General features: G+C 38.2%; 1 protein-coding gene across 1 annotated transcript in view; it reads left to right on the top strand.

The window, feature by feature from the left end:
• The window catches only part of pdpk1b (3-phosphoinositide dependent protein kinase 1b), a 31154-nt gene extending 4333 nt beyond the window's left edge, over window positions 1–26821 (top strand). Inside the window, exons 2-14 of the mRNA XM_017700762.2 lie at window positions 7265–7459; window positions 11025–11067; window positions 11704–11841; window positions 13038–13182; window positions 15719–15816; window positions 16955–17030; window positions 17159–17227; window positions 17342–17438; window positions 19218–19391; window positions 22024–22253; window positions 22456–22513; window positions 24255–24407; window positions 25468–26821. Of these exons, the coding sequence (XP_017556251.1) occupies window positions 7265–7459; window positions 11025–11067; window positions 11704–11841; window positions 13038–13182; window positions 15719–15816; window positions 16955–17030; window positions 17159–17227; window positions 17342–17438; window positions 19218–19391; window positions 22024–22253; window positions 22456–22513; window positions 24255–24407; window positions 25468–25581 (1590 nt within the window). The 3' untranslated portion in view covers window positions 25582–26821. The remainder of the gene's footprint in view (window positions 1–7264; window positions 7460–11024; window positions 11068–11703; window positions 11842–13037; window positions 13183–15718; window positions 15817–16954; window positions 17031–17158; window positions 17228–17341; window positions 17439–19217; window positions 19392–22023; window positions 22254–22455; window positions 22514–24254; window positions 24408–25467) is intronic.
• Window positions 26822–26908: the final 87 nt, after the last annotated feature.

Here is a 26908-nt window from a genome sequence, read left to right as displayed (position 1 = left end):
TGTTTTTCCCATCTTCCATCACCCTTTTTTGTCAAATCCCACGGGAAAAGGCTGCATGGTGCACAGAACGGTGGCTGCTCTTTACAGGCGTCATAATGACAAAGCACATCATATGTATAAATGGAATTTTTAGTCCATGACTAACTTAAAATTGGTTATAAAAACTAAAGTAATTATGAATGAATGAATAAATAAGATTGGGGAAAATGCTATTAAATTAAAGTTTTATAAAGGAGCAGATTACAGAGAGGCAGAGAGCTGAACTTTCTGCCCCTTTTTTCCATAGAGGCAGTAGGCAGTATTTGGGCACATGTGAGGGAGCCTGTGGCTGTAAAACCATCAATAAACAACAAAAGTGTTAACTAACTCACAACAGGCTACCTCGCTTTTGTGTCTGAAAGTTAAATTACCTCAAATACAGAGCTAACAAGGATCATCCAGTTTTAACAACAATTAGTACAGGATATAGTGCTGCATTTCTTCTGAGTGCGCTATGCAGAAGGGACTGGTGTGAAACACATTTTCTTTTCTCTAATGCAGCTTTTATACAAATGGTTAACCCTGACAACTAGAGCACATTTTACTGTACACTGAATGCTGTATAAATTCACATTTTCAGGCTTAATTAATGTCATGTACTCGTAAATTCATAAATATCGCTACTATCTCAGGCTTATCCATGATATATTGCCGTATTAATATTTTGAGTGCAGCCCCAATGAGAACCATTTGTTTCTCCCTTTGTTATTCAGTCAACAAGAAGGAAACATTTCACATCAGAGTGATTAAAGCTGACATATGGAAGTGTGTACAAATGCAGCTAGCAGAATCTCGATAGTTGTGAGCCTACAATAGAGATCAGATGCTCCATGTTCATCTATTGAGCATTTAAGGTTGAGATTACTAGCTAGCTAACATGCTCTCAGTTGCATGCATACGTTGTGTGTGCATGCATGTATATGTTATTATTAGATATGTATATTATTAGATGTACAACCTCAATTCCAATGAAGTTGGGATGTTGTGTAAAACAAATAAAACAGAATATGATGGTTTGAAAATCTTTTTCAACCTATATTCAATTAAATATACTACAAAGACAAGATATTTAATGTTCAAACGGATAAACTTTATTGTTTTTTGCAAATATTCACTCATTTGGAATTTGATGCCTGCAACATGTTCCAAAGAAGTTGGGACAGGGGCATGTTTACCACTGTGTTACATCACCTTTCCTTTTAATAACACTCAATAAGCGTTTGGGAACTGAGGACACTAATTGTTGAAGCTTTGTAGGTGGAATTCTTTCCCATTCTTGCTTGATGTACAACTTCAGTTGCTCAACAGTCCGGGGTCTCTGTTGTCCTATTTTGTTCTTCATAATGCGCCACACATTTTCAATGGGAGACAGGTCTGGACTGCAGGCAGGCCAGTCTAGTACCCGCACTCTTTTACTACGAAGCCACGCTGTTGTAACACGTGCAGAATGTGGCCTGGCATTGTCTTGCTGAAATAAGCAGGGACGTCCCTGAAAAAGACGTTGCTTGGACGGCAACATATGTTGCTCCAAACCCTGTATGTACCTTTCAGCATTAATGGTGCCTTCACAGATGTGCAAATTACCCATGCCATGGGCACTAACACACCCCCATACCATCAGAGATGCTGGCTTTTGAACTATGACCACAGGACACTTTTCCACTTTGCATCATATCATCTCAGATGAGCTCAGGCCCAGATAAGCCGGCGGCGTTTCTGGGTGTTGTTAATACATGGCTTTCACTTTGCATGGCAGAGTTTTAACTTGCACTTGTAGATGGAGCGACGAACTGTGTTCACTGACAGTGGTTTTCTGAAGTGTTCCTGAGCCCATGTGGTAATATCCGTTACAGAATGATGTTGGTTTTTAATGCAGTGCCGCCTGAGAGATCGAAGGTCACGGGCATTCAATGTTTGTTTTTCTGCCTTGCCACTTACTTGCAGAGATTTCTCCCGATTCTCTGAAACTTCTGATATTATGGACTGTAGATGATGAAATCCCTAAATTCCTTGCAATTGCACATTGAGAAACGTTGTTCTTAAACTGTTGGACTATTTGCTCACGCAGTTGTTCACAAAGTGGTGAACCTCGCCCCATCCTTGCTTGTAAACGACTGAGCCTTTCAGGGATGCTCCGTTTATACCCAATCATGACACTCCCCTGTTTCCAATTAACCTGTTCACCTGTGGAATTTTCCAAACAGGTGTTTTTGAGCATTCTTCAACTTTCCCATCTTTTGTTGCCCCTGTCCCAACTTCTTTGGAACGTGTTGCAGGCATCAAATTCAAAATCTGTGAATATTTGCAAAAAACAATAAAGTTTATGCATTTGAACATTAAATATCTTGTCTTTGTAGTGTATTCAATTGAATATAGGTTGAAAAGGATTTGCAGATCATCATATTCTGTTTTTATTTATGTTTTACACAACGTCCCAACTTCATTGGAATTGGGGTTGTAGTTTCAGTTAGTAAGCAAAATAAGTTAATGGAGTTTATACATCAGCACCAAAAAATTTAACAGTAAGCATTAAGTAGTTGCTTGCAGGTATTTACATCAGTTGCATTACATGTCTGAATTTTTTTAAATCTAAGACAGAATATTGAGTATTTAGTAAAATATTTAAAAGAGAAATGCAGATGTGAGCCAATAGAAGCATGCATTGAGCAGGCTTATGCTTTTGTGTGTACTCCATGATAAAAACCTGCCCAACAATGGAAAACTATTTCAAATGGTCTTCTAGGGCTGCTAAATCTACCCTTATAATGTGGCTGATCCTCAAACATTTATGTTTTCATGCCTACAACTCAGTTCAGAAACTCATAAGATAATAAAGATTCAAGTCTGCCTATTCTGATTCATGTTTACAATGACCTCAATTAAACCCCAAACAAACTCTTTGTCCCATTTTCACATCCTGCAGACTGTATGCGTTCTTGTGCCTGTTATAAATCTGTTTTAAGGTGATGATGATTTGCATCATCGTGTTATTGTAGCCAGCATGGCACTAGCCACTACCTCACACATGATATATGTATAAAATAATGAGTTTGAAGCTAAGATGATTCTGTTAAAATATTTGGTTAAAAAGAAGTCTAGTTTCTGTGGCACATGTACATATTTGATTACTGTTAACATTTTCTTGAATAACCTAAAGTAGGATTGTACTGAGAAGTATAATTGGGGTGTAGAGCTGGAACACAAACATGATACCAAAGATAATATAAGGAAAATAATAGTCAGTTTATGAAGCAATCCAGAACCACAGTGATGACCAACACAACAGGAAAGAAAGTCCTCAAAAGAAGTTCCTGAAATTTCCCAAGCTGCTGTATGTCAGCTTAGCCTGTTTGGAGAATGGTGTTGGATGAACTTTGATGGTCAAAGTTAGAGTTGCAAGTAACACTGACTCTTATAGGCAGTTAGTTTTATTGTGAAAAATGTAATAAAAAAAAGTGGCACAAGAAGCCCGAAATTGAAGCATCGTCGTCTGAAATATTAAGTTGCTTTTGTATACATTACTGTTACATATAAGCAGGTGAGATGGGCAAAGATGTACATCACAGGATAAATAGATAATACTCATATCAACTTTCTAACACTGTTCCTGTGGGCCTGACAAACATTGCCAATTGTTGTTTCACGTCTGAATTTCTATAGGGCTGAAATTTGCTTCTTATATTTGTTTGAATTTTCCACGCGACTCTAAATGGAGCAGCAGTTTCATTCTGGTTGCTGTACAGCGGTTTGGATGTAACTGCTGCACAGTTTAAGGTGTAACGGGACATTTAAACGAGAACTTAAGCTTCATCTTAAGTGATATGTTTCATATGTGTGTCTCATATACTCATGCCTCGGACATTCCTTTAGATGTAACACCCTAGACAGCGGGAGGTGATTGAGAGTCACATTGAAAAATGGGACTATGGTAGATCCCTATGGGAAGCTGTGCTTATTTCTTACCAGCTTTGTTCACCAAATTGTTTGATGCACAACTTTATAAACCCAGATGACGGTAAAATCATCAGTAAAATCAAAGGAGGTGCCACCTTTTTCTAATCCTACAACCCAGCAGTTAAATTAGTGGTTAGTCCTCCACACAGTGCACAGGTAGGAATAGAGCAAAAATGTGCGCCATCTCAGTGGGACCCCGATGACAGGTTTGAGAACCACTGACCTATATCATGTGGCAGTGTATGCCAGTGTAAGCCTGCCATATACTGCGATTTTAGACGTCTTGTTCTTTGGTGGCAGCTCACACTGTAGGTTTGAACCGCTCCTCATGTTTAGCCAAAGCCTGCGATTTATGTGCTCACAGGGTACGAAAACACATGGTCCGACTGACCTGATTCGACATGGATACTCACTACATGTGAAATGCAGCGTCTACAGTCAGCTCTCTCTACAATAAAGCTGTTTCAATCAAAACACCTCTGACTGGCTGTATCTCAATGGCTCCCTGCTCACTACATAGTACATACGTACTGTAAAGTGCATCACATGTCTAATAAATTGCTTTCTGATATTTGGTCATGTGGCATCTGAACAAACAGTTTTGGTGCAGAAGCCAGATTCAGCCATTGACAAATTCCTACAACAGCTTTGCTAACTTGTGCCACATTGTGCACTGAAGCATTCGGTCTACAAGCAGCTCTACGAAGACAAAAAACACAATTTGTTCCTCGCAGTTCAACTCCTTTAAACGGAGCAAAGTCGACACATGCGGACATTTCTGAAATGTCAGCAATTCTTCTGATTGTCCGACTGCTCAATTGGAGCCTGTTTGGGCAGTTAATCGTTTCCCCTTTTACACTGCATGGCAAATGACAGCTGATGAAGCTGAAATTCAGCCCGAGCATGAAATTCAGTTGGCTCCAACCAAATCGGGCTTAAAAACAAGCTAAAATCACGCAGTGTACACCCGACGTTAGTGTTGGACAATGTTGATCAGTTTCACTGTATTTACGAATTTACCACAGCATTTGCTATTTAACTTTGCAAAAGTAGTTATAGAGCCTCCTTTGTACATCCAATCTACACTCGCCGGTCACTTTATTAGGTACAATTCAAAAACTGTTCAATTGCTTGTTAACACAAATAGCTAATCAGCCAGTCACATGGCTGCAACTCAATGTATTTAGGCATGTAGAGTTGGTGAAGACAACTTGCTGAAGAGCAATCCGAGCATCAAAATGGGGAAGAAGGGTGATTTAAGTGACTTTGAACGTGGCATGGTTGTTGGTGCCAGACAGGCTGGTCTGAGTATTTCAGAAATTGCTGATCTACTGGGATTTGTCTGAATGGTCTGAAAAAGAGAAAATATCCAGGGAGCGGCAGTTGTGTGGACGAAAATGCCTTGTTGATGTGAGAGGTTAGAGGAGAATGGGCAGTGACTCAAATCACCAACCAAAATCTCTGAGGAATGTTTCCAACACCTTGTGGAGAGTAGGCCACAAAGAATTAATGCAGTTCTGAAGGCAAAAGGGGGTCCAACCTTTTACTAGCAAGTTGTACCTAATAAAGTGGCCAGTGAGTGTATTAAGAGTCAAAGACTTGTTGCACATTAAAGTAATTGGATATTTAAATTGTTCTTATTCAGTGCCAACTTAACTCATTTAAATATAGATTACCATTCATAAGAATGCATCTCCATGATACTACAATCAAAGCCAACACACTTTAATGGGGAAGGTGTGGCCTGGAGTGCAGTGATTTGTTATGCGCACTCTTTTCAAGTATTTTCTCTCTAATTAGCCAGTGGTTCTTCCTTGTTCTCTTATAAAGGTTTTTAAGACTCTTGATGAAAACCATCTTTAGACCATTGTACCACAGTTACATTTAGCCCAGTGTCTTCACTAAGACCTGTCCTTGTTGACCAGTAACTTAATTTGGCAGTGAGATGACATTTAATATGTTTTATTTTCTGTACCCCAATAAATTCAAAGGGTTGTTCAGTGCCTTTGAAATGGCTTTGTACGATTTTTTTTTTGCTTGTGTAAAATCAGATCCCTGAATTGCTGAGAATTCTCTTTTGTTTTCATTAGAAGTCTTTTCTCTTAAGAGTCTCTGATATAGGAGTGTTTGCGGTCGACTGCTTTTTCAAAGCGTGGTAACTGGGTTGTCCTAACAACAAAAATGTTTCATCAAGGTGATAGTCACAGCATGTATAAATTGCAGTCTGAACAAGAACATGTATCTCCATGAATAAGTATTTGAGATGAATTTGATTTTCCTACTAGGAGGATGTAGAAAAAGGGATTAAAAATGACATTCTTACCATAAAGGTAAAATAATGGGCATAAACTCAGCTAAAAAAAAAATAAAATCTTAATATGGTTCTCCATCATGATTATTGAATTTGTTAATTTGGTCGAATTTAGCTCTAATGTTTTTTCCATTAAACTTATTCTTAGGATTTGGCCATAAATGTGTATGTGTTTTAATAGCATGTGATCCTTAATAGTGTATGTATTTCTAAGTGTGCAGTAAGATAAAAGCGAGTACAATTTTAGTTGTATAAATGGGACTGGATGGATGGATGGATGGAAGTAATCAATTTACAGATCGAAGTGCAAGAGATGATGTCTATAAATCTAATATGCATTTGCATACTGTGGCTAATGAGTGTTGGGCTTGTTGCACATACTACCTCTGTGTGGCATAAGAAATGTGTTAGGTCTTACTTTTCATTTCAGCACTCATTTCAGAGGTTACAGCATTCACACAGCCTGCACTAGCGGCTTGGCAGTGCGTCGCAGACGTGACAAAGAAGCTGCGTGGCATTTAGAAAATGAAACAGAAACTTGAATTAAAAACCTCTAAAAATCATGACCATCACACTAAATACTAGGTAAACATTTTGTGCCGTAACCTAATTTCCCAGTAGGTCTACCAGGCTTAAAGACCTTTCCCAGTCAGAAAGCTGCTGAGGGAAATAAATGTATTGTACTCTTTTACAAATTATATCTATTGAGCATAGTGATTGATTTGGCTATTTAACCTTTTGGAGAAAGGATGTTGGTAGAACTTGCTTGCAGTACCGTAGTATGTGTAGAACAGGCCTTAGTGACCCTGTGGGGCCCTGTGAGCCCACGTCTCAGGTTGACCATGGTTTGTTGGAGTGATGTGGCAAATGCTATTCCTATGGAGGCTTAACAGTATTTTCATAATTCTTTATTCATCAAGTTTAGATAATTAATTCTGTTTTTCCATCTTTCCCTTTTAGTATGATGTTGTACCCCTCCACTCCTCTGGTCTCTGCCCCTGTCCATCCATGGTAAGAGGTCAGCAGGAGACGCCTCGTCTTCACGGCAACAGCATGGAGGGCCAGGCCCCTCCCTCTCAGCCAGCTCAGCCACGCAAGAAGAGGCCCGAAGATTTTAAATTTGGCAAAATATTGGGAGAGGGTTCCTTCTCTACGGTACAGTATACATGCACATGTGTACAACATGCAACAATATTAGTAAAGCGCTGTTTCTGTACAGCAGAACAAATTAGGGATTGGCAGTAGAGAAGGACGATACGGCAGAAATGTAATATCAGTTTTGTGCGCTCAAGTGAAAAATTGAGTTTGATTTGAATACCCCTCATGTGTATTCATTGTATGTGTGAATACAAATATGGAGATTTTTTTCAGTGAAACATAACACTGGCCTTAAATGCTACATTATTTAGAGGACATGAAAAAGAAAAAAAAAGAAAAAATTGCAGTGTCAGAAAAAACCTAACCTGCTATATAACATACCTGCGTAGCTGTCAAGTCTCACGGTTTAGTTAAGAACTGCTGGTGTATCGCAAGACTCACGTCATCTGACGGTCAAAGTAAATCTCATGGGTTAAGAAGTTTATTTTACTGCGCATTGGCACAGGGGCTTCAAAGAAACAGTCAATACTGGGCTCAGCTATGTATTTGTAGTGCACTGCCCAAAGCCAAAGTGCGTTGATTTCACGCTCTGGCATTTAATCAGGCTACCAAAATGGATGCTGAGCAAAACAACCAGCAGCTAAATGGCCCTCTTATACAACAAAAAAATCTCTCAGATGGAGTCTTTTGTTTGGTGGCGTAGAGAAGTTAAAACTAGGGGAGAATGCAGTAGCTGTAGAGGCACGCTGTAAAGATGGCAGTGTCAGGGTTGTCAGTGCAGTGGAAAGCAGACTGCACATTTGCACAGCTAGTGATGGGCATTCTGCCTCTTGTGAGTCAGAACGTTTGGATCAGCTCACCAATAATAACTGACTCTTATCAGCTCCAAAACATGCTCTTTGTTCAGTAGCTTTGACAGATTTTTTTTCCCCCCAAATGAGCTATTTTATACTACTAAATTAACTATTATCATTCTAAAGTTAATAGTATTGTGTCATTGTCTGCATTCTAAGAAGAGAAACAAGGCTTTGTATTATAAAGTACTATTTTAGTAAATGTGAAACTATCCAGATGTTACAGCAAGAACTGGCTGTCAGCAAACAGCCTTGATGGCCAAACTTACAAGAATTGCGTGTGTGTGCGTGCGTGTGTGTGTGCATATGTGCGCGCAAGAAAAGAACATAAATACTGAATGAGTGAACATGATTGTTCCTAGCATTCAGGTAATTTTTGAGAGCTTGGAAAACATAGTAAAAATCTGTTTGCTGAAGGTCATCCTCTCTGACTGATAAGAGGAATAAAGAAAAAAGATGGAAAAAAATCAGTTTTTATGCTAATAGATTTTTCTGTGTGCTCCTGTTTATTTCAGATCAGGATCACCAGGGCTCTCTGACAACAAGCTTACCATAGAACCCTGTATCTCCTGTTGCTTCGTTGTTATAATAATGCTATATTTGCCATCGTTCAATACGTACAGTTAAATTATTTTTATTACAGAGCTTTTTCTTTAACGTGTGACGCACAAGAATACCTGTGATGTTTCATTTTGTGCAGTATGTCAAAAAACGCTGGTAGAACAATCTTTCTGTTCAGTGTAAGACCTAAAATGCTGGGAGGAGGCTCCTTCTCCAGTGCTAGGGATGCAAACAAAAAAAAGAGAATGTTCCTTCTGACACAAAATACTAGGAGAGGCTTCTTTTGTACAGTATGATACAGTTTATCTTGTTGAACTGAAACCTATAAATGCTAAATTGATCAAGTTCATTTAAAGGATCAGGTTCCCACTGAGTGAACCTATGCAACTACTACTACTGCTACTAAGTTACAGTTAGCCCTCTAGTCATTTCCTCAGTAAAATGTAACTCGTTTGTATGGGCCATTACGGATTATGTTCAGATCCTCTTTTATCTGTAATGCTGCATTAAATTGTTGTGGGAGGCTTAGCATCAAGGTTGCACATTGCCATTTACTGACTGATTTGTCTTAATGAAAACCTGATCTCCTAGTCTTTTTTCTGATCATCTTATCAGCAGTTGATAAGGATGACCCAAAACTCTTTTCTGTGATAGTTTGTAATCAGTAATCAAAGGATGAGTAGAAACTTTTCCCCAAATGTAAATTTCAAGACACATTGATCTGAATACTGAAAAACTAAAAGACAGGGTTTTTTTATTATATAATTAACTGTGTAATTCAATGTTTTTGAATTAATGTAATAATTCTAACAATGCTGCAAAGGCAATAAACACCATATTTGAAAAGAGAACTGACAGAGAACTATAGACTAATTTAAAACAACTTGATATTTAATATAAACGGTTCTATTTTCAAAGTAATACTATTTAACTATTAAATACTATTATAATACTATTTATTTTAAGGCATCTAAAGCTGAATTCCAGTGCACCTATAATGACAGTGAACACCCTGTTTGTTAGCACACAAGTCATTTTAGTGTGCTTTTATTAGTGAAAAAATAGACTTTGAGCCCCAGGAGAGTCTAACAAATGCATATTATCTGTAACAACTTTCAAAACCAGAGGTAAAAAGTTTTAGAATTTGACAAATTTGTTCTATTTAGAGCTGCACTATGTAAAAATGCTGGGCATTTTCATCGAGCAGATGCAGTAGATACATGTACTGAAAGAGTATTTTGGAAAGTACTCAGGAAGTCAAAACTTGGTAAAGGACATGTCTTTCGAGGATCCAAGTCAGTGACTTACTGTTGCCATCACATCGTTATTGGTATAGTGTTAATTTTGCATTTGACTCTTAAAAGTCAAGTTGGACCATCTTTTTTGACTGTGTGTGATGTAAATGCAAACATGTATGATGTCTGGAAAAATTTCAGCAAAATCCAGCTTAATGCCACTGACTTTTAAATTATTATTTCCAGTTTTACAGGATAACATGCAGCAGCTCACCATACTTTAGCCTGTTTTTTTCCTTACTCAGCAATGCTACTTCATTTAGTTTTAACAAAAAATCTTGTGGTACTGCTTTAATCTTTTGCTTTTTTCAGGTAAATTGTTCTGCCTTTTTTGTCTTTGTTTTAGTGGAGGAAAATTCAGTGCATCCTTTTTTTATATTTTAGCCAACCAAGTCCTGTGTTCTACATCATTTAGTTGGAAGTGACTTGGAAATTAGCCTGCCTGATGAGCTTTTAAGGTTGACATTCAATTATGGAGTTTTCAGTGGCAAAAGTGGAAAATTCATTTTCAGAAAGTAGCAGATGAAGCAGACAAAATGGTCTCTCTGCCTTCATTTGGACACAAGATTTCGAAACAGGGAATAACCAGCTGGGCTTTAAACGGACAATTATGTCTTTACAGAGAAGCATAACTTGTTACATAATATGTACACATATTTAATTATGTGCTTACTCAGAACATGTAATGTGGACAATTAAGTAAACAGACACAGCAGATCACATGATTTGTGCTCTTACTCTAACACTCCTTCTTTAGTGCACTTACTTTGGAGAAGAAGAATTGCTCTTCTATATTTTCCCTTTAACAGCTTTGAAACTCTCACTGGATAACTTCCTTAAGTGAGTTGGCAGGGATGGTTAGTTAGGGATGGAATGAGAAACTAATTTCATTTGTATCTTTCTTTGTGCCAGGTTGTCCTCGCAAAAGAACATTCAACGGGGAAGGAATATGCAAGTAAGAAATTATTTATGACATTCACTTAAATAACAAAAGTAAAGGAACTTGCCAACATGAAATTTTTAAAAGGTCACCTTTAGATTCCAGACCAGCTTCACTCTAATCATTTGGAGTTTTTGATGGTGGACGTTAAAAAGGACTAACCCAAGTTCAAGATTCCATTTGATTTTTTGAAAAGTTCCAAGTATTACACTCCCAGAATTTATTTTATATATATATATATATATATATATATATATATATATATATATATATATATATATATATATATATATATAAAATATATATATATATATACTGATTTTTTTTTAATTTTTTTTTTTGGATTATCTAGTACTCTAAGTAGTAATGAGGTGACAGCCATGGCTTTTGGTTTGAATGCACAGCACTCAGTTGTCTTACACATGTTTTTACCCTAGTTTTTTGTCTAGTCATAGTAGTCAAAAGGAACAACTGAGCAGCAGTCCAGCCCTAAACGTGATGGGATAGCATGCAAATACGAAATGTGGCAAGGAACACAAGAGTTTGCTATCTGTCAGACATGCTGCTCTTCTGAGCAATAATGTCTGAAATCATGAAAAACGTTTTCTTGCAATTCTTCAATACAACCTGTTTGTGTGTGTATTTGTGTAGTTAAGATCCTGGAGAAGCGCCATATAATGAAGGAGAACAAGGCGCAATATGTGAAGAGAGAGAGAGATTTGATGTCAATCCTGGATCACCCTTTCTTCGTCAAACTGTACTTCACTTTTCAGGATGAGGAAAAGCTCTGTATCCTTTATGATCGCATACACACCATCACCAAGTAAAAGATGAATTATGGACTACAGAAATCATCTAAAGCATGAGTAGAGAATGGGTAGCTGGAGTCCAGCACCATTTCTCTGCTCTAACACACAGACTTACACTGCCAATACCTGCTGAGTTAAATCAGGTCTTTTTGAGCAGGAAAAGCCACTGAAAACTGTTAGTAAGAATCACTGGGAGTAATCAGTCTCTATAACTTTGTTATAGTCTTCTACCAAAATCTCTTATTTTGATGGAAGGCTAACCATACTATAGCCTTTATATTTTTGTATATTAATCACAGAATTGTTTCATTGTTCTTAAAATGGCTGTGTGCAAGTCATCAACTTGTATTGAAATTTGAAAAAAATCAACTGCTTAATCATCAGTAACCAACAAACAACAGATTATGGGTCTACTTTTATTTCTGATTCTTTAAGGATTAGTGTGAAGTGTGAGGCATAAACTCAGACATAAAGTGCTATATTATTATTTTAGCCAACATGATGGTGTGTTTCAAAACAGTCTAATAACAATAGAGTTTGATATAGTATCTAGAAAAGTGTCATAGATCTGTTTTTGAGAACTAACACTCATTTTTCAATTCTTCTGATATACTTTCTTTCCTAAACATACACCTTAACAGTGACATTTAGTGCATGTATATTTGTTCTTACCACCTTGTTACGCCACATAATTATCCGGTTATAGAATATATGTCACCGTGTCCCTCTTTACTTTGATAGCTTGAATCTGTGTGTCATTTCAGTATAATTTAGTTAGATTGCCGTGGTGATTATCATTTTATCCAAAATAAATACACATTTATTAACAGTTTTAACCACATATTTAGTTAATATCTAGAACCTGTTGGACATTTCAGTGTAATTTAGTTCAACAGTGTTGGAACTCAGTCATGTTTTCCAAAATAATTATCTAGTACTTTGGATTTGGTACCTTACACTTACCAGTTTAAGGCACTGTAAGTAGATATTGACCAGAAAGGCAATGCATACCTGCTGAATGCCGCCCAATCTTAATTGCCTCCTGCTTGTTAGGTTTATATTGTAGAGCTATTCAATTTTATGACTAGCACAAGTGAGTGATACTTGTTATCGAAGTGAAGGAAATCTAGTATATTTGTGTGTGAGTCCAGTGCATTTTCCTGAGCACAAAGTCAGATTTTGGTCTGAGCTATGCTAAGAACGGAGAGTTGTTAAAGTACATCCGCAAGATTGGCTCCTTCGACGAGACCTGCACGCGATTCTACTCAGCAGAGATTGTCTGTGCACTTGAATACCTGCATCTGAAAGGCATCATTCACAGGTCAGTAACCAAACGCTGTGTGTGTTTAGATATGTATAACACAGTTGTATCAAAATGATCACAAAGTTGGATCCAAACACAGGTCTCATGTTGAGTCAAATGGTCATCTCTTCTCATTGTATTCTCCCCAGTTAAAACAATGGTTCACCAGACCATACAAGCAGATAATACTAAACATAATGCATCTAGCATGTAAGGAAAGTCTGTGTCACTTAAAATGTTTTTGGGAATTCCAAACACTAAATGTGTCTTGGCTGGTTAACTGTGTTTGGGATAAAGGGGGAGATTGTGCAAATTGTGCAAGTTTTTCAGTCAGTCAATCGCCGACACCTCAGGTTAAAGCGGCACGATATGTTTTTCTGCAGATGATACAGATTTGTTTTTATATGCCTTTGTGAGCAGCAGAAAACACAGCGACTGACTTTTTTAATAATGATTTGCTTCACTTTTGTTGGTGGTAAATTTATTATTATTATTATTATTATATTATGAATTATTTATTTATTTATATATATTTATTATAATATTATTATTAATTTGCTGTGTAGTAAAGTCTGTCAAATCTAAATTTTTCTAATGAACAGCCAAATCTAAATTTATGACATAATTTCATGTTGGTTGCAGTAGACCCCTTAAAGTCATTATATTGCCTTTTTTTTGTAATCAGAATGATTTTTGAAAACAAAGTTCTTGTTTTCAGGATAAATCAAATGAACAGCTACTTTTTTTTTCTAGAACATTAAAAAAAAGGATAAGGAGTTGAAGGAGCTACACACATCAAGTGCCTTGTTCCAGTATTTATATGGTGTTTTTTGATATTTAATTTGTTTACCCTGTCTAGCATTGTTCTTCACCGCTTTCAGACTAAAGAACTAAAGTTCCCTTCTCCATATTTGATTGACTTTCACAATTCCAACCATCACAGAAATTCACCACTTGACTCTTTCTTGTAAACTGCTCAATACGGCCTCTTTGGTTCCTATTGTTTGTCCTCTCAGTTTATAGTGTCAGTTCATGCAGCTGATTTTGTTTGAATGACAGCTGTACTTATTGGCTGAGTGTGGCATGGGGAGCATTGTCCTTTTGCACATGCAAGTCAGTACAAGAGTGTGCACATTTAAGAACAAAAAAAAAAACCATATAAACACGTGTGTGTGTGTGTGTGTGTGTGTGTGTGAGTGTGTGTATTTTTCTTCTTTTGTTCCTCTCAAATGGTGCTACATTTAGTTCTCCATTGCAGTCATCTCTTTGTTTTGAACAGCCTTTGTCCACCTGGGGAATCCCCTCTTGAGAAGTGTGTTCAGAACAAAAGAGTAGACTCATAACTTTGAGAGGGAAAAAATTGGTGATGGCATTCTAAGACATACTTCATCTAGACTGAAACTGTCATGAAGTTTACCTCCATTGCTCATGCAAATAACGCTTCTCTCCCCCTCACCCACCCCATTTTCTTTTTCTCAAATTTTATTCTCCTCCCAGTCCAGCCAACAAAGCTTTGGTTACATTTTCTGCTCTGAATATATAGTACACTGGCAGATTTAAAGTGCCTATTGTTACGGTTGTGCAGGTCTATTAGCATTAGCTTTTTCTCTAGTCTTCTCTGCAGTCTCTTGGAAGTGTCTACATCTTGAGCGCAAAGGGCAGCACTTACCACCTCCAGTCCTGAGGACCTAGCACTTGGTAATTCGTTTATGAGTTAAAATAGGAAAAACGTAATATTGTGCCAAGTCCTCCATGAGAAGAGTGAGGCACAGCAGGGTGCAGGGAAACCACAGGAGTTTAAGTTGATGTCTAAGATTGTAATGTGCGTGTTAATCTGACATCACTGACCTTGATTATGCTGACCGAACAAACCTGTTGAAGGTAGTTGAATCAAACTGAAGGGAATGTCTCTCATTTTCCACAATATCAACATAAACTTTAATGTGGTCATCCCTCACTAATGGAATATGTTACATGCTACATGTTTTGCGTACCTTGTAATTGTGTAATTCCCGTGGAGTTTTGAATAGATTTATTTTTTCTATTCTTTCTAAGTTGATATATTAGCTTGAAGGGGAAATACATCAATTTTTCAAATTTCAGAATCTTTTCATTGTTATGTAATTCAGATGTAAAGAAACTCATACAGAACGGTTTAATGTGAAATGGGTTATTGAAGAGAAACTTAATGACTTGATTTGTATAGATAAAGTTTTAGATATAAAATAAAAGTAATAATTATAATTTAGTTGCATTTAGTTATGCAGTTTTTTTTTTTTTGTTTTAAATTGGGGAATTCCCTTCCAAGTTAATTGTTTTTTCTTATCAATGAACTGAATGAAGATGACGATTTCTTTTTGTGTGTACGTGAAAGAATGCTTTATATGCTAATTGATATCGGTTGTTCTGATACTTCACAAAAAATGCTTCTGATTTGAGAGGCACTTTAGGGAAATCGCATGTGTGACATTTTGGGGGAAACCCTGATTTCTGTGTCGTGGTGGCTTGATCCTTCTGACATTTAGTTTGTTTTTGTATGTGCCTTTTTGTGCAGAGATCTGAAGCCAGAGAACATTTTGCTCAGCGAGGAGATGCACATTCAAATCACAGACTTTGGCACAGCCAAACAGCTCCCCTCTGACAGCAGGCAGGGTAAGAAAAACTTGCAAACACAGTGAAACAGTTGACAACTGACCAGAGATTAGTGCACACACAAGCATGAGTATTATGTCATTTATTTTCCAGTTTTAAGTCAAATCAGTTAGTATTACTCCAGAGCATGACGCTTCTAAATTACCTAAGCAATCAGTCTTATCAACATCAGTGAGCTATGCATCTTTCAAAATCAAGACTGTTTATGGGGTATCTGAATTACATCCCACATACATGTTATTAACATCAGTTTGTTTCAGTTTAAAAAGAAATTCAGGAGTACAGTCAAGGTATTGATATTGTTATCAGACCTAATATTACTAATACTATTTTGATCTATTTAATCAGTTTTGTATAGTTTGTATTCCCATATGAAGTTGTGAAGCCTTTAATAGGACTTGAAAGTTATCATTATAATGTCTATGAGCCTTTGTGGTGATTAGCTAGCTAGCACAATAAAGAATTCAAATACCATACATGTTAAACAGAAGATACAGGGGCACCATGACATTGTACTGTGACATTTTTTTATCACATTTGCCGTTTTAAAAATTCTATGGCAAGTTTAATATTAACATACCTATGCTTTCTACTCTTTGCATTGAGGTTCGCTAAAATATCTTTTGTGGAAGACCACAGATCCATCATTAGCGCTAGTTTCAGCTCATCTGATGGAGTAGTCTACTGTGACTCCAAATCATTCTCCTCATCCGACACAAAAACCTACCGCTGAAGGTTTTCTGTTTTCCTTATTAACAAGTTTTTCAGGATCAGTTTTGAAGCCTCTGTAACAGTAACATGTTCATTTTCAGATATTACTGTGTATTTTAAAAGTAAATGATGGCTTCTAATACTTATTTTCATCTTTTTTGCCCAATTTAATATTTGGGCTCATTGGCTTTGGGCTGTGATTTCGAATGAATTAATAGACTTGGGCTAGCTCCTACGTGTAAACTGATGACTTTTTGACACCTCTGGTCAGGAGCACTGAGACTATGGCTTGTACAGTTGGCTAAACATTCCCATTAGCAGCGCTAGCACTGAGCTGTTCTAGAGCCGATAGAGCGTCAAGCTCTAGAACAGTTTTGAATCAGCCTGGAACTAGTAGATATTTAGATGGTGATATTTCTGTCCACAGCTCGAGCAAACTCGTTTGTTGGTACGGCTCAGTACGTCTCCCCAGAGTTACTGACTGAGAAATCTGCCTGTAAGAGGTAAGACATGTTCATAATTTTGTTTACGACAGTATGGCCTAGTTTTTAAATGTACAGGTGACTGTGCTTTTGTACAGATACAGACACTAGTTCTTATGAAGATGGTGTCCGCTCCTGTTTTTGTACAGTTCTGATCTTTGGGCGTTAGGCTGCATTATTTACCAGTTGGTTGCCGGATTACCACCATTCAGAGCGGGGTGCGTATATATCCTTAACACTCCACCACCAGTCGGTGTAGTGAGTGTAAAATATATAACATGGAGATGCTCTCTTTCTGTCTCTCTCCTCCTCTCCATCTACCTCTCTCACAGAAATGAGTATCTAATATTCCAGAAGATTATTAAATTAGAGTACGAGTTTCCTGAGAAATTCTTTCCCAAAGCCAAGAATCTAGTGGAACAACTTCTGGTGAGCATGTGCTTCTTTTGTTTGTCTGCTTGCATGTTTGTTCTTTCATACCTTCTACGCTATTTGATTTCAAATCAGAACCAGCTACACGCAAAGTTGAACCATAGTAATTGGCTAAATTAGGCTATATTGTGCATGAATTCGAAAGACCATGTGTTTTTACATCTCTGTGGATAGTTGTAGTATTTAAGAGAAGAATGAGACTCGTCGTAGTATTTATGCTGTGTGTCACTTGTTCTGAACCTTCAGCATTTGTCAAAGAGCGGGTTAGCTTAGATGCTGATAGCATTGACTATGAAGCTGTCCTTTCCAAAAAAAGTGCTCTTAAAGGAGTATTGTACATTCAACATTTTAAGGAATATTCTCTATAGTCCTTAAACTACAATTAAAAACCTTAAAATACTGTGTGCGAGTGTGTGTGTGTGTGAGTGTGAGATATTTATATTTATATATATTTATATATATATATATATATATTATATATCACACACTACATTGCCAAAAGTGTTCGCTTGTCTGCCTTCACACGCATGTGAACTTGAGTGACATCCCATACTTAATCCATAGGGTTTAATATGATGTCAGCCCACCAGTTGCAGCTATAACAGCTGGGAATGCTTTCTACAATGGTTAGGAGTGTATTTATGGGAATTTTCGACCATGCTTCCAGAAGTGCATTTGTGAGGTCAGACACTGATGTTGGATGAGAATTCATCCCAAAGGTGTTCTACTGGATTCAGGTCAGGACTCTCTAGGCCAGTCAGGTTCTTCCAGACCAAACTCGTGCATCCATGTCTTTATGGACCTTGCTTTATGCACTGTTGCGCAGTCATGTTGGAACAGGAAGAGGTCGTCTCCAAACTGTTCTCACAGAGCAGGAAATTGTCCATAATCTTTCTCTAGCATTATGAGTTCCTTTCACTGGAGCTAAGGGGCCAAGCCCAACTCCTGAAAAACAACCCCACACATAATCCCCCCTCTTCCAAACTTTACACTTGGCACAGTGCAGTCAGACAAGTACCGTTCTTCTGGCAACTCTGCCAGACCCAGACTTGTTCTTTGGATTGCCAGATGGAGAAGCATGATTTGTCACTCCAGAGAACACGTCTCCACTGCACTAGAGTCCAGTGGAGGCGCTTTACACCACTGCATTCGACGCTTTGCATTGCGCTTGGTGATGTTAGGCTTGGATGCAGCTGCTTGGGCATGGAAAGCCATTCCATGAAGCTCTCTCCGCACTGTTCTTGAGCAAATCTAAAGGCCACATGAAGTTTGGAGGTCTGCAGCGATGGACTCTACAGACAGTTGGTGACCTCTGCACACTATGTGCCTCAGCATCCACTGACCCCGCTCTGTCATTTTACATGGCTGAGTTGCTGTCGTTCCCAATCACTTACACTTTGTTATAATACCACTGATAGTTGACTGGAATATTTAGTAGCGAGGAAATTTCATGACGGGACTTGTTGCACAGGTGGCATCATATCACGGTACCACGCTGGAATTCACTGAGCTCCTGAGAGCGACCCATTCTTTCACAAATGTTTGTAGAAGCAGTCTGAATGCCTAGGTGGTTGGTTTTATACACATGTAGCCGTCGAGGTGATTGTAACACCTGAATTCAATGATTTGGATGGATGACTGAATACTTTTGGCAATATAGTGTACGTTCTCTCTCTCTCTCTCACACACACACACACACACACGCACACGACAACAGTTATTCATACTTTGCAAGCTTTTCTAACTGTTATGTCTTTCTTAATAAAAATGGTGCAGTTATTGGATCCTTGCAAGCGGCTTGGCTGTGAGGAGATGGGCAGATATGAGCCGCTGAAATCTCACCCTTTCTTTGAGTCAATAAGCTGGGATGACTTGCATCTGCAAACCCCACCCAAGCTCACTCCCTACCTGCCTGCTATGTCAGAGGATGATGAGGACTGCTATGGGAACGTGAGTGTTCAACACACCATTGCAGATAATACTGTGACTGTCTTTACCTCAATTGAACTTATGCTAACTGCTTAACTTCATATTGAAATTCTGCTTGAGTATTTGTTACATTGTTATTGTTTTCTCTATATAGTATTCTGGAGCCTTGTTTTTTTTATATATTAATATATAATTAATCTATGTAAAATGTTCAAAATAAAGGTGGTCTAGGTGAATGCTTCATAAATTTAAGGCAGGCATTGACCGTCACTTCACAGCAAAGATTTTTTTATGTGACCACAGAAGCTAAGGAGTAAAGATGCCTGTAAGAAATCACATTGTGCTAAGAGATTGGTATTCCATAGAGATGTGACAAGTTTAATGAATAATCCCGCATATGTAAAATATAGTGGTACTTAGCTGAGTAGCGTCCTGTGTCCAGACATCACTGCCCTGAACACTTCATTCAGAAAAATTATCAGCTTTTTCTTTTTTTTTCTTTTTTTTTTATAAAGAAAACTTTACAGCAGAAAAGAAGCTTGACAACGCAAACAGCAGATCTGTTTCTTGAAAATCTAAATCATCACCACCACTGTTTCCGAGAAGTCTTGTCTACACATTGTTAGTACAGCACAGGAGCTACCCTGTAATTACCACACCAACAAAAAATCATCACATTTTAGTAAATTATTCTTTAAAGTCTAGTATAGAATGCTACAGAAAGTAAGAGTGTGATTTGACTGTCACTGATGCTTTACGCATGTGCATGTACCCAATTTCAAAATAAGTTGACACCATGCAAAATGTAAATAAAAACAAAATGCGATGATGTGCAAATCATTTAGACCCCGTATTTAATTAAAAATAGTCAAAGACAACATATTAATTGTTTGGACTGAGATATTTTATTGTTTTTTGGAAAATATGCCCGTTTTAAAATTACGTGTTCCAAAAAAGTGGGGACAAGGGCAACGAAAGACTTGTAAAGTTGTGAAATGGTAAAATAAAGAACACCTGGTTGTTAATTGGCAACAGGTCAATAACATGATTGGGTATAAAAAGGGCATCTCAGAGAGGCTGAGTCTTTCAGAAGTAAAGAGACATCACTCTGTGAAAGACGTAAAGTATTTCTCAACATAAAATAGCAAAACTTGTGAATTTCATCATCTATGGTACATAATATCATTAAAAGATTCAGAGAGTCTGGGGAAATCTCTGTACACAAGAGACAAGGCCAAAATCCAGTATTTGCTGGCCATGATCTTTGGGCCCTCAGGCAGCACTGCATTTAAAACAGATATGATTCATTAGAGGCAATCACTGCATGGGCTCAAACACTTCTGAAAACCGAGGTCTGTGAAAACAGTTTGTCACTGCATCTGCAAATGCAAGTTAAAACTCTAAAACGCAAAGAAGAAACTCTACATAAACAGGATCCAGGAATGCTGCTGCCTCCTCTGGGCCAAGCTTATTTAAAATGTACTGAGGTAACGTGGAAAAGTCCTGTGGTCTGACAAATCAACATTTGAAATTCTTTTTCGAAATCATGGACACTGTATCCTCTGGGCTAAAGACCACCCAGCTTGTTATCAGTGCACAGTTCAAAAGCCAGTATTCATGATGGTATTGGGGTGCAGTAGTACACATGGTGCACTTCTGTGAAGGCACCCTTAATGCTGAATGATGTATAGATGTGTTGGTAACGTATGTTGATGTCCAGATTACATTTTTTTCAGGGAAAGCCTTGATTGTCTTGGTGAAATAATGTCAAACCATATTCTGCATGTATTACACCAGGATGGCTCCATATTAAAAGAGTCAGGGTGCTGAACTGGCCTGCCTGTGGTCCAGACCTGTCGCCCACTGATAACATTTGCCACATTATGAAATGAAAAATATAACAAAGGAGACCCGGAAAGAGCGTTAAAAGAAGAGGTGTTGAAACACGGTGGTAAACATTCCCCCGTCCCAACTTTTTTTGCAATGTGTTGTTGGCATCAAATTCAAAATGGGTATATATTTTTCAAAAAGCAATAAAACCCAGTTTCAAAATTTGATGCATTGTCTTTGTAGTGTATTTTGTTTACATGATTTGCATATCATTGCATACTATCTTTATTTACATAAACACAGTGTCCCAACATCTTTGGAAATTGGGTTGTATGTCTAGTTCAGCTGGACTGAAACACTAATTAAAATGGAAGCATATCTGTTCTGTCAGATGGATATCCGAAAACTGCTGCAAACATAGTTTTTAAAGGTGCTTTTGAGAAAGCTTATTCAAGTACTAGTTCAGAAATATCAGAGAGAATTCAAAGCCTACAAAATGTTTCTTGGGCCAACCCTTAAGTCCTGTTTTACCATCTAATACAGCCCAAAGGAGTATTATTTTCCTTTTTGGAATGTTGGCTCCTTTGTGTTTCTTTTTTTTATGCTTTTCCATAATTTTTTCCTGCCACTGCCATTGCTTTTATATTAGTAAAAATCAGCACTTTTTATATTATTCTTTTATATAGGCCCCTGTTTTTCTGTCCGCAATGTCAGGGATTACAGGATTCATAGAATACCTTTAAAGTATATACTGTACAAAAACACTAATGTTATTTGTTTATGTAGTCATTAATCAGCTTCTTTGTCCTCCTTTCTCATACAGTATGATGACCTCTTAAGCCAGTTCAGCTGCATGCAAGTGGCCCAGCCTGGCCCCACACCCTCAGTGGATGAGTCTTCAGAGAGCGTTCTTCCTGTATGCAACCCCGCCCCCAGCGTGGATCAGTTCATCCATATTCATGAGTTGGACAGTAACAGCATGGAGCTTGACCTGCAATTCAGCGAAGAGGAAAAGCGCCTCCTGCTGGACAAACAAAGTGCTGCAAACCCTTGGTGTGTACACAAGCACTATGGCATTGACTTGAAATTATGCACACTTACACAGCACCTACATTTATAAAGATAGTGGGCAATTTGGAAGGAACATGCAGTGCCTTCTAGTGCTTGTTTGTGGCTAAAATACATTTAAGATGCCTCAAAGGAGACAGTACTTTTGTATTTTTGTATATGTTGTGAGGTATTTTTTGTTTTACAGGCACCAGTTTGTGGAGAATAACTTAATCTATAAGATGGGCCCTGTTGACAAGCGTAAAGTAAGTTACTGTGTTTTTTGATTATTTTTTTATGAATTTGTACACTGACTGGTCACTTAATTTTTTAGATGCATACTTCTTGAATTCACCTTGCTTGTGAATTGTGTACTGAGACTGTAGTCTATCTGTTCATGTACAGTTTGTGTTATACATCCTATAGTCCATGACCAGTGGTTAGTTTCTCTCCACAGAACTTTTGGGTGGTGATCTTTTCTCAACTTAGCAGTGACGCTAGCCTATGTGAAAACTCCAGTAACACTACTCTGTCTGATATACTGATACCAGCATTACACAGACTACAATACCTATACCATGTCAGTTTTGTCAGAATTGTCTTTTCTTTATGGATGTGAAAGCTGGGCAAAAAAGTGGGACAAGAGAAATATTGATGTCTTATACTTGTTGGTTTATATCTTTGGTGGCTAAGTAAACAAACAGTTGGAACCATGACCCAGTAAAGCCTTGCATCTCACTTGAAGCCCAGATAACCAAAATGAAGTGCCAAATATTTTATTTTGGGAAGAATCAATTGGAAAGAACAACTGTACTTGAAACAGTTGAAGGCAAAAGAGGACAGTCAGAGGAATCATGAAAAAGCCATTAAGAAGCTTAAGGATCGAAACAGAAAACAGGATATTCTGGAGGAACATCATCTATATTATCACCAGGAGTCTGAAACGACTTGATGCCTATTAATAATAAACTAACCTGTCACGGTTGTGAATTATCTACCAGCTTAATAATATCTGTGGTCAGAAACTGATGAATTATGAATGGGCTAGAGGTCAGCTGACAAATTGTGCACTTACAAAAGATGGGTAACAGTCTGTAATTGTTCACTTATATAGTGGAGCTATAATGTAGGTGGAGCTCAAGTAATCAGTGGGTAGATAAGATGCCTTTATTATCATTGCACTGTGTACAACGAAATTGAGGAGCAACCCAATAGCACTTTCTACATACAAAACAATTAAACATGAGGCTAAAATATATAAAGTGCAGATTTAAAGGAAAAAAAGTATAAAAATCTTAAATATAAAGAAAAAGGACTGTAAAAGTATATATTCTAAACAGACAATAGACAAGTTAGGTCGCAGTTAGTTATTGCACATTCCTTGGATAGCTTTTGATAGTCATATGATATTGCACATCTTAAAAATTATTGCACAGAAATGATAGATTATAGATTGCACACTCGAGAACAAATTAATAATAAATAGAACAGAGGTGGAGTGGTACACTGGAACAGTGTAAAGTGGCCTATGAAGTCAGTGCCAGTGAAGAGCTGTAGTGGTGCTCAGTTCACTTCTACTGAGCACAGTGTTCTATAGAAAGTGTGTGTTTGGAAGTGTTCAGTTCCCGTACGGCTCTGGGGTAAAAACTATTTTTAAGTCTGTTTGTCCGGGATGGGATAGACCTAAAGCGTTCACCAGAGGGCAGCAGGTCGAACAGATGATGTCCCAGGTGAAATGTGTCCTTCAGGATGTTGGCTGCCCTGCTGAGGCAGCGGGAGCTGAACAGGTCCTCCAGGCAGGGAAGTGGGCAGCCGATGATCTTCTGGGCCGTGTTTATAACTCTGCAGTGCTCTCCTCTCTGCCACTGAGCAGCTGCTGTACCAGTAGGAGTGCAGAGAAGGAGATTTTTAGAAAAGAAAAAGAAAAAAAAGTTTATTTTAATATGTGCAGTTTTTCATTTTGTGCACTTTTGTTGATGGATTTGTTTCACACCTGTATTTTTGCAGGGTCTGTTTGCACGGCGTAGGCAGCTGCTACTGACCGAAGGCCCTCATCTGTACTATGTGGACCCAGTGAATAAGGTTCTGAAGGGAGAGATTCCTTGGTCCCCAGAACTTCGACCCGAAGCCAAGAACTTCAAAACGTTCTTTGTCCACACAGTAAGTACATACCTCAAGTAACTCATCACATACTGACCTTTCACAGATGCTAGATAATTTGCAAGATTCTGACTTACCTACTTTCCTTACTTACTGTTGCTATGTCCTTCCAACTTTCACCTCAGACCACCTGGTAGCACCCAAAGCACTTGTACTAGCATACTAAAAAGTTCAGTAGCTCAGTAGGAGAATGTAGAAGCTCAAAGAAAAGTGCTTTTCAAAGCATTTTATTATTCACATGTAAACTGGCTTTGAGATGTTAGTCATAAATGTTTAAGAACTGACAAATATGAATGTAGCCCAATTTAAAGTAAACATGGATCAAACAGTGTTGGTATTAGTCAAACCAGGGGAATTTTTTAGCAGTTTGACATTAGCGTGAAGAGGTTTTCATGTCATTTAGGAATAGTGGTGTAACGATTCATGGACAAAGGCTCCATGTGTGCATTCTTTGTACAGTAGTTAGCCAGTAATCACAGAATGGTGATGCACATAGAAAGGAGTGAAGTTTGCAAAAGCTATTTAACAATCAAGTCCAAACAAAGTTTAGTGTTTAATTTATGCTTAGTGTTTAAGTTACAAATATTACTTTTGAATTGAATTGGAAACCATTCATTCATGAATTGAATCGAGTCGCTGTCCGTTCAAAGATTTAGACCCCCTTGTTTGAGTCATAGAAGTGACCCCTTGAGATGAACTAATGCTACAGCTAGTGGGTGTAATGTTATATACTGAAGGGAAGGCATCATCTTGTTCACAAGCACATTTAGCAAATTTTAATGAAAAGATACAAATTTTGCAGGTATGTAAATTCATTAGGATTTATCTTGAATGTGTTTGATTTTATTTATTCATTAATTTTTTTATATAGCAAATGTGACCACTGTAGAATTCACTATACAGCGCTTGATGGAGGAAGTAGTGCTGAGAGGACGGTTGTGGTCAGCTGTCAGGCGTGTTAATCATTATTTTGCAGGCTGTCGGTTTGTGTTGGGCAGGTTTTTAATTAGACCTTCAGAAGAATTTGTAATCATGGCACTTTTGAAATTCTCCTTTGCAGCCAAACCGGACCTACTATCTGATGGACCCGAGCGGCAATGCTGACAAATGGTGTAAGAAGATCCAAGAAGTGTGGAGGAAGATCTACCACAAACACCAGAGCCCCAGCTTATAGGAGCCCTCCCCTACGGCCACATCCCCAGCAGCCCTTTGACCAATCTCAGAACATGCACACCCCTTGTACAGTCACCTCTCTCTCTTTTGCTCTCTCTATCTCTCCCTCTCCCTCTCCCACCCCACTTTTCACCTGAATTTCAGTGTAAGGGGTGTGTCCCCTCTGTTTGATTGGTCTGAAATCTAGAGTTAAGGCGGGTCCTTTGCCCTCATTGGCCGCAGTAGCTGGTCTAGCTGATTCAGAATGGAGGATGTGGTGTTGAATTTCTGTGGTGGGAGGTCCTGCTCCTCAAGTCGTTTGTGTTCCGAATCAAAACTCTCTGAACAAAAAAAAAAATTACAGGAAAGAAACTCCATCCCAATCATCTCCACATCACAGCAATCACTGCAGAACTATGGATAATGTAGTTCTAGAGGGTAATGCATCACCCCAGGCCCTGAGCCAATTGCGTGACTGATTTTCAGTTCTTTTTTTTTTTTTCCTCTCAAATCGTCTGCAATGGGATAATGACTGTACGTATGTTTCTGAGTGGAGACATGACCAGGTGTGTGCTAGATGTCTGCGATAGACTGGAGTGTGCGTGCGCGTGTGGTTCCTTCTCTCACTCTGCCGTTTTTAACAGGAAGGAGATGGGCGCGTGTGTGTACATGTGTTTTTGCGAGCGTGCGTGCGTGTGTGTCTCCTCTTCCTGGTTGGTAACTGATGACTGTGATGTATAGTTGATGTAATATTGAACTTGGAGGTGAGTAGAGCGAGGTGACTCTTGGATCCGGGTTTTGTATTTTTATTCTTGTACAAGGTTATTGGGGCTACTCTGTTCAGGCCCGGCTACTTCTGTGTTATTTAAATTCTAATATATGAAAATCATATTTGGATTGAAGTCATGTTCGAGGGCCTTGCTGTGTATGTTTTGAAATGTAAAGCCTTTGAATGTGAAGAATTATTGTAAACTGATATTTTACAGCTTTTTTTTCTTACTATATCATATACATTTTCTATTTGCGCAGTGATTGACTCATATTCTGATAATTTAAAGCCTTTGCATTCACGGACCCCGCCCACACTTGTGCACAAGTGCGTGTGAGAGCAAGTGTGTGCGAGTGTGAGTGAGTGAGCCAGCATGTGTGTGTGGGGGGTCTGTCCTTGTGTGGGCGCTGTGTGTATTTTTCCCTGTCTAGCTCAAGAGCTTGACGACACCTAGAACTGAAATAAAGCATGTAGGGGTTTAGGCCAACAGAAACCACGGCTCCTGTCCTTTTTCAACCAATCACATGCATATTGTACAAAATAAGACTTTAGAACCTATAGACCGCTGTAGTTGTGTCGT

Source organism: Pygocentrus nattereri, chromosome 3, assembly GCF_015220715.1.
Source record: "Pygocentrus nattereri isolate fPygNat1 chromosome 3, fPygNat1.pri, whole genome shotgun sequence".
Classification (NCBI taxonomy): domain Eukaryota; kingdom Metazoa; phylum Chordata; class Actinopteri; order Characiformes; family Serrasalmidae; genus Pygocentrus; species Pygocentrus nattereri.
Note: the sequence above shows the minus strand (reverse complement) of the source record. Positions and strands in the feature narration are given on the sequence as shown.